Raw genomic sequence first — 12322 nt, forward strand, 5'->3', positions numbered from 1 at the left:
AATTGGGGAGGACAAAAGGCAATACAAGATTTATTAAGCAGTGTCAGTTTTACAGTAGTGTAACATAGCAATGGCCAAGCAGATTTTCTGGGGTTGTTCCTGGGCTTGGTAATACTTGGTCTTTGCACTGAGTCAAGGAGAGCAAGTGCTAAGCACTGAGGGCCATGGGCCAGAAAGGCTGGTAGAAGAGACAATGATGGAAAGAGGAAGTTCACTGGCACACAGGCAGCTCATCCCTTTCTTGGTCTCAGAGCCTGAATGATGCTACAGCAATCATTGCTATGGGGTAGCTTACCCATAGTAAACATATGAACTTATTGCTTGTGTTTTAGGTGTGAGAAGGCCAAAGTTTGTACCAGCATCGTGGCATCTGAGCATGGCTGCTGGGGCTGTTGCTGTCTTTCTTCTTCCTTTCTGCTAGCCTAGGCCAAGGCTCTAATATCTGTGAACAAGGCTGTAATCAATGGATGAAGCGTTAGATACCAGAACAACTCTGGGCAGAAAGAGAGCATTCATTGCCTGTGCTGTGCAGCAGTGAAGAACCACAGTGCTGCACTGCAGTGGCAGCTGGGGAAAGCTCCTTTCAGCATGGTCAGACACACTGAACTTGCACCAGTCACCTTTTCTAAGGCCAGCTCTAGCTGAAATGAGGAGTCCATCACCTGGCCCCTTCCCCTCCTCTTAGCAATCTTACTATGTCATCTCCTGAATCTGCAAGTGACTGGTTCCTCTATGAGCAGTTCAAGATTACAACACAACCTGCTGAAGTTCAGAGGACCTGTGCCAGCTCCTAATTATTATGCTTTTTAGTGACAGCAAAACCATTTAAATGGAGTGTAAACAATAACAAAAATACAAAATATTGTGGAAGATAACAGGCTACTGTCTAACTGCAAAAAGATTGAGAATGGGAATGTTTCATCTTTTTACTCCATGTGCTAATGAGGTAAGATACGGAAAAAATACTGGAGTATTTGTTAGTTGACTTTATGCAAGAAAGCATAAAGTATTTACACTGTGAATCAGAAGTGTGATGTAAGGGAGGTTTGCTAGAAAACACCAATATATTTTGAAAGATTTAAAGAGTGCTGTGCCTTATCTGCTGTGCAGTGTCAGCCAGGCAGAGCACACCATTCACCATCATTCTGCAGCAGAAAGCTGTGGAAAGACTCCAGTCCAGCTCAGACAAATCTGCACCAGGTTTGAAAAATCACTCAAACCTGCTGTAGTAAAACCTTAACAAGCACAACTGCCTTTTGAATCAAAGTCTGTAGATTTGCAGCGAACAGGCTGATGAAGGGCATGGGCAAAGATGGCTCATAGGGGACTGGGTGCCTTGGGTATTACCTTAGTTTCAGAAATGAGAAAGCAGTGAGGATCAGCACCAGCCCTTTGGACAACAGACAACTCGGGGGAGAATGTCCTTTCAGGATGAATATGGCTCATTCAAGAATTAACTCTCTACTCATCTTCTACCTCAGTTTTTTGCTGCTCATCCATCTAAAAAGTAAGATTTGCACTTCTTCTTATTGTTCTGACATGTCCTCTGGGTAGATGGCTACACATGCACTTCTAGCAGGAAGCTTGTGTTGTCAGAAGGCTTTAAAAATTTGATAGATATGCCAAAAAGATTTGGATGAAGCAAAGTTGCATGAATTTGTTGCATGATAGCTTTCCTTATCTTCATGTTTAAACTTTTTTTTTTTTTTAATGAGGAATGAAAGCATTTTAGTACCTTGCTTCTCCTATTTAAAATGCAACAATAAAATGTTCTGTTATAACTGTACCTATACTTTAAAGTCTGCATTTTGCTTTAGCATAAGCCTATCTGATTAAACTTTAGTCTAATTTATCCTTTGCTCAAGATGATCATGTTATGTATTTTAGTAGAACTCATTGTTTTATTATATATGCATTTTAAATTCCAGCCTCTAGAGAAATCAGTTACTAAACAACTGTGATATATTTGATGTTCTAAATGCCTCCATTACAAGGGAGTATAAAAGTCCAACTATTTTTATAGAGAAAATATTCTCGGCAGACTTCCACAGAGACAGAAGTATGAAAAATACGGGAAGTCACAATGGGTTTCCTTGATAATTGTGTCAGATGGTTGAGAGTAAATACAAGCCAAGGAGCTAAATGGCCTCAGCTGGTGAGGCTGATGTATGTGTATGAAAAGCAGTAGCTCTTGAACATGTTTAAAATGAAGACAGGCAGGATGTGTGTCTGTCTGAAGAGGCTGTTTGATTTGTGTCTGCTGAATGTGAATCTCAGTAAGACAAAGCTTTGAGCAGCTGCCATTAAACAAGAAGACGGCATTAGCATACAGTGTTGTGTAATCTGGGTCACCTTCTGTTGCTGCATCACTCAGATTGTTACTTGGACAGTTTACAACCCAACATAAATTAAATACTGAAAAGCAAACAGATGCAGTTGGATCAACTAGCACTAAAAAAAAGGCAACACATCCAAACCCACCCCCGCAAAAAAAAACACAAACCCTCAATCAACCTCCCCAAAACCACACTTCAAATTATAGCAAAATATACAGAATGTCATAGAAGCATCATTTTATCCTAGCAGTTTTCTTCCTTGGGGATGTACTGATGTGAATCAGGGAAGCCAAAGTGTTCTTTCTAAATTAACTCACAACAGGACGCGTCCTGAGAAAAGAGGCTGGATCTTCCACTTACAGAAAGCAGGTTTTAAAGTCTGTATGCTGTAGGATGAAGAAGCAGAAAGTCTCAGAGTCTGCTACCTAGTTAAAGTAACAGGAATGGAGTGCGTTAGGAGAATTTAATTTGTACAGGTGGCAGACAAATTGTAACAAAATATAAAAGCTCTGAGAAAGGGCATAAAAGTTAACTGTTTATGAAATTGAAAGGGTCTCATTAAAAGCATTACACACAAAGATAGAGTTACAGAAAGTAATAAAAGGAAAAGAAAAAAAAGTTCCCCAAGAATCAGGGTTTTTTTTTAATCAAAAAAGGTAAACACAAATTTTGGCTTTGAGCTTGGGTGAGCTCTGCTCAATGCAGTATACCAAAGGGGGGAAAGAAAGTAGCTGTATGTCATTTTGTGCTTTTCCCTTGGCATAGTTGGCTGGGATGACACTTCAGATGTCATGTGTTTTCTCTGTGTTATGGCCATATGGCCAGTCTCAACCAAAAGGCTCTTCTGTCTTGGAGGACTCTCCTTCTCAGGTAGATTCGTAGCTATTGGAATCTGATGTGATACATATTGATACACCAGGATGGAGCAGCTACAGCAGGAGCCAGAATGAGGCTCAGGACCATATCTGTATCTACCCATTCAGGGTATTTAATGATCTTGACAGATATTTGCTCTCAAGAAAGTTTTTACATCATTTGAAACTGCTAAAAATTTCTTTTAACAAAAACATGACTGTGAACAGATGAAACAGAAATAGAAGCAGAACTGACTGCAATTACTTCCTTACTTAAAAATTAAAGCTGAGAAAGACCAAGATAGAAAAATTGAGGATAAAACAGAACAGAGATAATTGCTGACATCTATAAAAGTTAAATGAGCCATTATATTTTGAAAATCAGTTTACTGGATTTGTCTTCCCCAAAAGGATTCTAATGCTAGGTCCTGCTTAAATTCTTCTTTATAATTGTTTCTTTTTCCTAACAACTTGGAAAATGATTAGTATTTAGAAGCCAAGGCTTCCTGAAAACTTTTCTGCATATAACTTTTTTTCAGCTCACTCATTTTCCTGAGGTGAATAGAGGTATGCATACATTAAGAAGTGTCCTATACAGACAGTAGGTCTTTTAGTAAGAAGTTGTGATGAAATAAAAGCATATTTTCAGGAATGTTGCTACATTCACATATAGCATAAAGTGAATATGTTAAACTAAAAAACCCCAGCCAAACAAGCAAACAACTAACCCAAAGTGGTTTAACATTATTAAAATAATTCTATGCCCTCTTATTTGTAAAATAGCTCATGCTTACTTTGGAATATATTATGCTATTCTATTCTTTAACTCCTGTACAATACTAAGTGTTGAGTGGGTAGTAAACTTCTGGCTGCACAGAAATTTTCTATAAAGCTGAAGACCAAGGTGTTAAAGAATGTTGTCCTGTCCTCTGTACCACAACAGGGATTTTGACACCCTTCCTACAACAATATCTGGAGGTTTTTTAATTCCAGTTGTATAAAATGCTTTTGGAAAGACCAACGTAATGGTGTCAGGTGCAACACCTGTGCAAATACGAATGTGGGTGCTCGGAAAGACACGTGCTTGATTAAAAAGGCCACGGGTATCATTTCATCCTGCAGTTGCATTTCTGAGAAGATTGTGGGCTTAGTCCTCTCTTGGCACAGAAAGAAGGAGCCTGTTGGAGAGCCCTTGATGCCTTCTTGTTTGTACACTGGCCTGCCTTGGGGCAAGAGCATCCATCAGGTTGCTGCGATACTTGCTGCTGTCATATCCCTGAGGTGAAGGGATGCTGCTGGTGGAGGTGTGGAGACTGTACCCAGGGGCAGGATCTCTCTGCTGGCAGGCAATGCTTATCCTAATTCACATTCTGTCTTCTTGACATCACCACAGAGTCCATCACAAGTATGCTTCAACGCCACAAGCCTGTGGAAAGATGTGGGCAAGTCATTGCAATCTAGCCCTAAATTCACGTGTTGCTGTCTCCCAGGGCTTTGCAAAACACATATTGCAGCCTGTTTTCTTCCCATACTGGCTTACCACTGGAGCTATGAATCAATTAGAGGAAAACTCTAACTCCTTTTATTAATTATCCTGTGCTGCTTTTTCTGTTGGAAATTGTTTTGCTTACAGCAGTATTTTTTACTTTTGGGGCAAAATTAAATCATAGACACTAATTATCTTTCCTTTGCCAGTCATTACTTTATAAAAACCCATATGTAGTACTATATATAACCTTGATCACCTGTGGCTTGGAGAAACTCTTTGGTATATCATTCCCTGCACTTTATATGTATATTTTCTTTTTAAATCTCCAAACCAGAAAACATGAATATGTCAGACTACACAGAACCCATTATTTTTACCTATGGACTCTCTATAAACAGAGTTTGAGGCTTTGTCTAAAATTGAAATGCTATGAATATGTGAAGTTGGATTCCCCATTCCCTTGATGTGAAGATAATGGCACAGATCTGCAAATTCACTTATGCCTTATGCCCATGGTTATGAGCGTTGTATGCAAGCCCACAGTGCAAGCTGGTTTTATACAGGGTTTTGTGAACATAATTTTTTTCCACAAATTATACCAAATCAACCACTCAGAGAAAATTAACCTGGAGGGCATCCAGAGATGGCCAGCTCTGTATGAGGGACGAACATGAATAATTACATACACTAGTTGACAAGAAGTGTGTCCCAAATCCAGAACAACGTTGAAAACTAAATGCTGCCATATTATTGTCTAACAAGAATTGCAAGCATATAACTCCGGGCAGAGGGTTGCTTAAGAAACAGAAGAAGAGAAATTATGGTAAATACAGGTATATTTAGGCATCAAATTTGGAAGTAATTCTGTTTAGGATTGAGTACAAGCTCAGAATCTTTTATCTTAATCCAACACCCAACAACTCATCTTTTTTTTTTAAACAAAATTTACAATTTATTATTTATCACTAATGAAGAATTGTTGTCTTTTCTTTTTGGCAAAATAAAATCAGTAAAAATATACTTTATGCTCAAATCTATTTTTCTCCATTTTAATGGCTTTGTGACCTTTCATCAGAGAAAAAAAGCTGTTTGCTACTTACTTTATAAAAGTTCCCCCAAATGTTCATAAATTAAGAATGTAGTGTAATTTGGAATTGCTGTTAATGTGAGCATAATATCTGAGCTTTAGTTTCACCCTATTTCCCCTTCAAGGAAAACCCCTCCGAGATGTTGGCATTATACAATTTTTCCCCATGGACAAGAACTTTTAATTTCCTGCATGTATTCCCATTACTCAGCTTCTAATTGCTGCTTAATGACTGTGTTAGGAATAAAGCTCTACTTATAAAGACATTTGCTCATACTGCTCATCGCTCATGCACACTCAGATGATGCCAGTAGCTTCCCAGAGAAGTATTGTTGGGATGTGCATTCGATGAGTTCACAGCAGATTCAGTACTTCAGCAGATCCTCATTAGCCTGTTGTGGAGCTCAGTGCCTGTCAGAGCTGCAATCAGCAATGTCTGAGCACAGGCACCAAGCCCCGCAGCTTTCCCTCTGTCCTAGCTGTCACACACTGCATCTCTATCATATAGAAAATGAAATATCTTTCAGATGTCTGCCATCATCTTCAATGAGTTTAAAGCAACAGCTTCCTGACCCAATCGTAAGGGGGTTTGTTTTGTTTTGTTTTTTTCTTTTCATTTATGTATTTTATTGTGAAATTTTATTCTCTGGAATCTAATGAAATCCTAGCAATGTAAAGTAGTAGCCCTGTAATTTTTAAACAAGGAAGTAACTTCTGCAAGATGGAGCTGTTTGCATAAAAGTGACATTAAGAACATCCCAACGTGTATTTGAGCCTTTCAATTCAAATGCTTACAAGGTATCCTTAAGGTGCTACACCTACCATTCCAATAGCAGAGCAAGACTAGCAGGTTACAAATAACCTTACTGCTGCGTGCTTTGTAAAATGGGAACTGTTGACGCCGAGAACCCATGGAGGTTAAACATTTGCCCACGTCCCATGGTAGTCATCCAGAAATTACAACACAAGAATCAACATCATTGAAAATTTAGCTCTCAAATGACATTGATTTTGGCAATACAGGCTAAAACTGAATGATGTATTCACAGTCAAGGAACAGAAAGGGAATTCTGTAGCAAGGACAGCAATCAGTCTCTATAAGCAGGTGTTATTTGTGACTAATGGCCTATTAGGAAAGAGTCTAATGGGAAAGTAAGGAAGTTGGGCAAAAGGATGTTTTATCACTCATGCTCAACCAGCACCACAGACCTCGCATGAATCCCGAAACACTGATACATTGTGCAACATAATATACTGAAGAAACAGGTTCTGGAATGCTACAGTATGTCATACGAGAAAAGAATATAAACCCAATGTTTTAATATATATAAAAATTTGAAAAGTATCTCCACCCGAACTTCACACCTATATCCATTTATCTATCCACAGAGTTGGTTTTGGTTTTCTTTTTTTCCCCTGTGTTACTTTTGATGAACCTAAGGCAGCTGAGGAGTCCTGTCCCTGTCCAACTCCCTGTATCTTTTCCTCCCCACAGGAAGAAATTTAGGAGAAAAATAGCACTGTTTAGAAAATACTTAAATCTTGATGGCCAAATTGTGTAGTTCCCTACTGAAAAGCTAGTTTTTATGTGTTGACAGGAAAATGACATGTAAGACACAGGAGAGTAATCAATCCACTATTCAGTACTAGCTGTATTCAGTTTTGAGTGCTGCTGTGAGCAAGAGGCAATTAGGAAAATGCTGGAAAGGGACAGCAAAAACAGGAATACATTTAGAAAGATGTGCCCTGTGAGAAAGGGTCACTGGAAGAAAAGCCTGAGGGAGGAAACAATTACAGTCCTACCTACATAAAAGAGAATGGCAATCAAGGAAGACAGTTAGATTGGCTGCCTCCCTGTGACCTTTGGTAGGGCAGGCTCTTCGAAATAACAGATTCCACTTGCAGCAGGGAAGAATTGAGTGAACTTTCTCAATCAAAGGGTAATTAAATCACTGTATCAGAACTCTTTATTGAGTGGGTTAGATAAAATACCTGCCAGAGATTGTCTAGACTGCTGTTTCACAGCTGGAGTTACACAGATGAAGGGCATTCAGCACCACCTTGGGGGTGATCTGTGAAGATCTCAGGTGATGGAGTCCCAGAAAAGCACAGGTCTCTACTTGCCCCAAGGGCTGTGGTGGCACTGAGGCTGCAGGGCAGCTCAGGCACAGCTCCTGGGCTGGACAAGCAGATGGCTCCCTTTCTTCCTGCACCACAACTGAGGATTATCTGATGGTCAAAACAAAGGCAGCCCTGAACACAGCCCTGTTTGTGGCACTAACTACAAAGCTCCTGCCTATATTTCAGTGAGAAAATAGCTTATTCTCATTCTTCGAGACATTACCTACTTTTTAGTATAGGTAACTACAGTACCTACTTTTTTTTGGCACCCTTGGCTTTAAATAAGTACTTTGGCTATTGAAGGACCTCGTTGTAATGGCAATAGTACCCCCTACTAGAAAGATGAAGTTCAATTTCCAGATTCTGGAGTCAAATCACCTCTTAACTCTCAGTTTGAGTATATTTGATATATTGGTAGTAGAATGCAAGAAAATATAATTAATGAATGGACTGCTAATAGTATGATTTTTGTGGTCAAAAAGTTGAAAAGGAATGGAAAACACAGATTACCTGCTGAACCTAAATCTTATAGCCAGCTTCTCACTGCATATTAAAAAAATCGATGCAAGACTGGAACCTACTGCACCAAAACAAACACCAGATAATTCCTAGGAAACTCTTTTAAATGGCCTTTCTGGACAAGCTACAACAAATTACCATTGTTCTAGGTGTCTTCACTCTAATGCTTCATCTAAGAGAAGCTTAAAATTTTACTTTTATGACAATTAAAAAAATAAATTATAAAACAAGATTTAAAAACCATACACATATACTCTGCCAACTGCCAAGCAATAAAAGGGTATGTATTAATCCATTTTCCTTTCCTCCTGATATTCAGTGCATTGCACCTAATAAATAAGTTAGAGAAATAGCAGTCTAGATCCCTTTCATCCAGCCTACAGGGCTTTGCAACCAAAGACCTCTCAAGGATACTTCTACTTTTTTCTTTCTTTAGGGTTTGGGGTTTTTTTCCCTATTTTTTTTAGATAATTCACATCTCAGCATTAAGAAAATAATTTGAACAATGCCTCAGTTTCCAGGCAGCCTTGAGTATTCCCTTTGCTCTTTGTGGTGGCTCGAAAAATAAAAAAGGTGCTGATATTTTCATTTCCTAAGGGAAGCCTTTCAACCTAATTGACTCATCTAGAATCACAGACACTAGGCAGCAAGTAGATAAAGGATGCATATTATTTTCTAGATTTATATTAGATTGCTGGTTTTAGAGACTGGCATGTTTCATCAGTTCTCGCTGTACTTTTCTGTTTCCTCAGCCGTTCAGTGCTATAACATATAAAAACTCCTCTCACACCAGCAAATAGCAAAAATACCCCACCCCAGATAAACCTGTTTCCCATGAAATTCTCACGTTTACTTTATATTGATTATATTTTATTCACCCATAAAATGGGTCAACAGAAAATTGCTGCTATCTTTTGACAAATACTCCAATTGACAACACTTCTCCACAGGCAGCCTGACTCGTGGTGACACACACCACGCAGCTGCCACTGGAGCTCTAAAGGACTCCTCCAGGCTGAGCAAAACACGTTCCTCTCCAGGCATCAACAAAGCAAGGCTGCAGTGGCTGCTGCAACTCGAGGGGAAGGGCAGCTTCTGCCTGCCTGAAATTTTATCAGCGGGGACAGAAATAAAAGTATTTCTAGGGCTAAATATTTCTGTGGGTGAAAAGGGACAGGGGCTGCTAACCCGTTACATGCAGCGTCCCCGCTCCAGCAACTAAGCATCAGGGCACTTGCCTGGTGCATCCTTCTGCACTGGGGAGTGCTGTGCTTGAATAATTGTGGCCTGGGTAGATGCTCAGGGGGAAAAACTCCTTGCTTCTTTTTACTGCTCTTGCTTGCCTGCCCAAGGCTGAGCATACTGGGATCCTGCTGCCTTAACCTTTCCTGGAATAATGAGACCGACAAAGCATCTTTAATTGCATTAGTCAGGCAGTCCACAGATGGGATGCATTCCTTCCAAGTGCCCTCAGCCACAGTGGATCAAGACTGTGGGTAAACAAACTAACCTGCATACCCCAACTTAAATATTCAGCCCTGGACACAATGGCCAGATATTTCCTTTGCTGGCAGTTTCTGAGAGGTACCACTATGTCTCTGTTTTGGGACTGCCAAAGGCTGACTGCCCTCTAGTTAAGCCCAGAGCTGCACTAATTCACATTCAGACTGCTGGGGGAGCTATAGGAGTAGATGAAAGGCAGCACACACTGGTCGCACTCTTCCCTTGATAGTTCCTATTCTCCCTTGTTGGGGTTTCTAACAGGGATGTACAAAGCACTTCATTAGTTCTTTGCTCCACAAGGAGGGCATTAGCTCTGAATCTGACTGTGACACATTTCTTCCTTTCTTCGCATGTCAGCTAGAGGACTTTGAAAACAACATAATTTGACAGGAAGCCAAATCAAGAACTCGGAAAGATAGACAGCCATCAGTCTGCAAGGACTCAAGCAACTGCAGTTTAAGTAACCTGCACTGACGTTTTACTCGCAGCAGGGAATCCAAAGCCCTCACAGTAATAATCTAGCCTTGATATACATCTGTATACAGCAGTAGCTTCGGTTGTGTTTTGCTAAGCTTTGTGGCAATTTGTAGGTACTTAAAAAGCAGCTGTGGTACTGCTCCAGCTAGGGTTAACCATCCATGAATCTGAAAATAGTCAAGTATCCAGACAGCTGAAGAAGAGATCAGGCTCTGTTATCAGCAAAAAGCCTGCAGTACAACTCACCAACCTCCTAGCATCTGGAAAAAGTCATAGAATCATAGAATAGTTAGAGTTGGAAAGGACCTTAAGATCATCCAGTTCCAACCCCCCCACCATGGGCAGGGACACCTCACACTAAATCATGCCACCCAAGGCTCTGTCCAACCTGGCCTTGAACACTGCCAGGGATGGAACATTCACAACCTCCCTGGACAACCCATTCCAGTGCCTCACCACCCTTACAGTAAAGAACTTTTTCCTTATATCCAATCTAAACTTCCCCTGTTTAAGCTTTAACCTGTTACCCCTTGTCCTGTCACTACAGTCCCTAGTGAAGAGTCCCACTGCACCATCCTTGTAGTCCCTGAGACTATGTCAGAACCTTGCTGCTGCTTGAACGTCAGCCACCACTGTTGCAGAAATGGTGTAGTTTTGCTAGCACTGTGCTGAATCCAAGTTGATGCTGAGAGGCAGAGCATGTTAGATCAGCTGTGTGCTAGCACAGCTAAGTGCACCTGTATTAGAGCTGGCTCAAAGCATGCAAAAAGAATTCTCTCTGCATCTGCCTACCTGTACCTTGTTGTTTATACAGGCAACTTTCCAGGGCCTCTCCCTTAAATGCAAGCGGGCAGTGCTAGATGTACCACAGTATTCTGCTGGTGGTCCAATTTGGTGGGGTAGAAGTGTAAACTGGAGCTGAAAATCACATATACAGTTCTGGAAATGTTAATTACAGGCTGCATAAAATGCGGTCCAATTGCAATGGCCAAGATACAGCCATGTGATATGTAGTTAATTTGTGAATCTGCTGACTTCAAGAACTATAAAAAGGGCAAAACCTGCTAAGGTCTGACACAGAGTAAAGAAGTCATAAGTGTACCTGCTTTTCTCCAGCAGTTCCTTACCTTTCTTTGATAGCCTTATGGATAATGTACAGAGAGAGCAAGCACCAGCCTTGTAAGATATGCAACAGAAGCTGCATAACAAAAGAAATACACAATGACAGTGAGAGAAGAAGCCAGACACTGACACTGATATATCAGACACTACGTCACAGCTATTGAATGTGATGAAAATGTGTAAAGCCCTTTTAGGCTCTTCCTGTTGCTGTTCAATCTAAAAAGCAGAAGTTAAAAGAATGTTGAAAGTAAAGCTGGACTGATTCCTACCTTAAAAATGTAAGAAAACATGAAAATATGTTTGTGAGAATGATAATCCAAGCTTCTTGGATCACTATCTGTGTATGTATTTGGAGCAGTATATATCATGACAGCAGAATGCAAATAGGTGGCTCCACGACGCAATCGCAAAAAGCAAGTATCTGGCCAACATTTTGTAGGACCCACCAATTCAGACTTACCTCCCATTAAACACAGCTGACATTTGTAATTCTTTATTCACTGCTAATGGTACTGAACATTTTGCAAGCCTCAATTCATGTAAAAATGCCCTCTGCTTGATATAGCAAGAACTATCTGTTCTGTACTCTCTTGAGTATGTCTTAAATGTCTGATTCAATTCAGTCTAACATCCACCCATTTTGGAGCTCATGGAAAAGTGCAGGAGCAAAGTGACTATAATCAGTTCCCATTTGCACATTCCAAAGGCTGCTACCAAAGAACAATGGATTTCCTGAAAAACAAGTAGACAACTTCAAACTTCCACCACTGTCCATAGCAGCAAAGTGACAAAACTGAGGGGTGTTTTGTGGAAA

At 40.2% G+C, this 12322-nt stretch overlaps 1 protein-coding gene across 2 annotated transcripts in view; it reads left to right on the plus strand.

Moving 5' to 3' along the window:
- The first annotated feature begins 367 nt into the window (after positions 1-367).
- The window catches only part of CRB1 (crumbs cell polarity complex component 1), a 100842-nt gene continuing 88887 nt past the window's right edge, over positions 368-12322 (plus strand). The window contains exon 1 of one of the 2 annotated variants that reach the window (XM_061378859.1): positions 368-1507. In XM_061378859.1, coding sequence (XP_061234843.1) covers positions 1432-1507 — 76 coding nt within the window. In that variant the 5' untranslated portion in view covers positions 368-1431. The remainder of the gene's footprint in view (positions 1508-12322) is intronic. The other variant, XM_061378858.1, reaches the window with a different exon arrangement.

This window comes from Neopsephotus bourkii, unplaced genomic scaffold (genome assembly GCF_033783945.1).
Source record: "Neopsephotus bourkii isolate Nb327-2 ecotype Australia unplaced genomic scaffold, CSIRO-AGI_Nbou_v1 NB_1768, whole genome shotgun sequence".
NCBI classification, from domain to species: Eukaryota; Metazoa; Chordata; class Aves; order Psittaciformes; family Psittacidae; genus Neopsephotus; species Neopsephotus bourkii.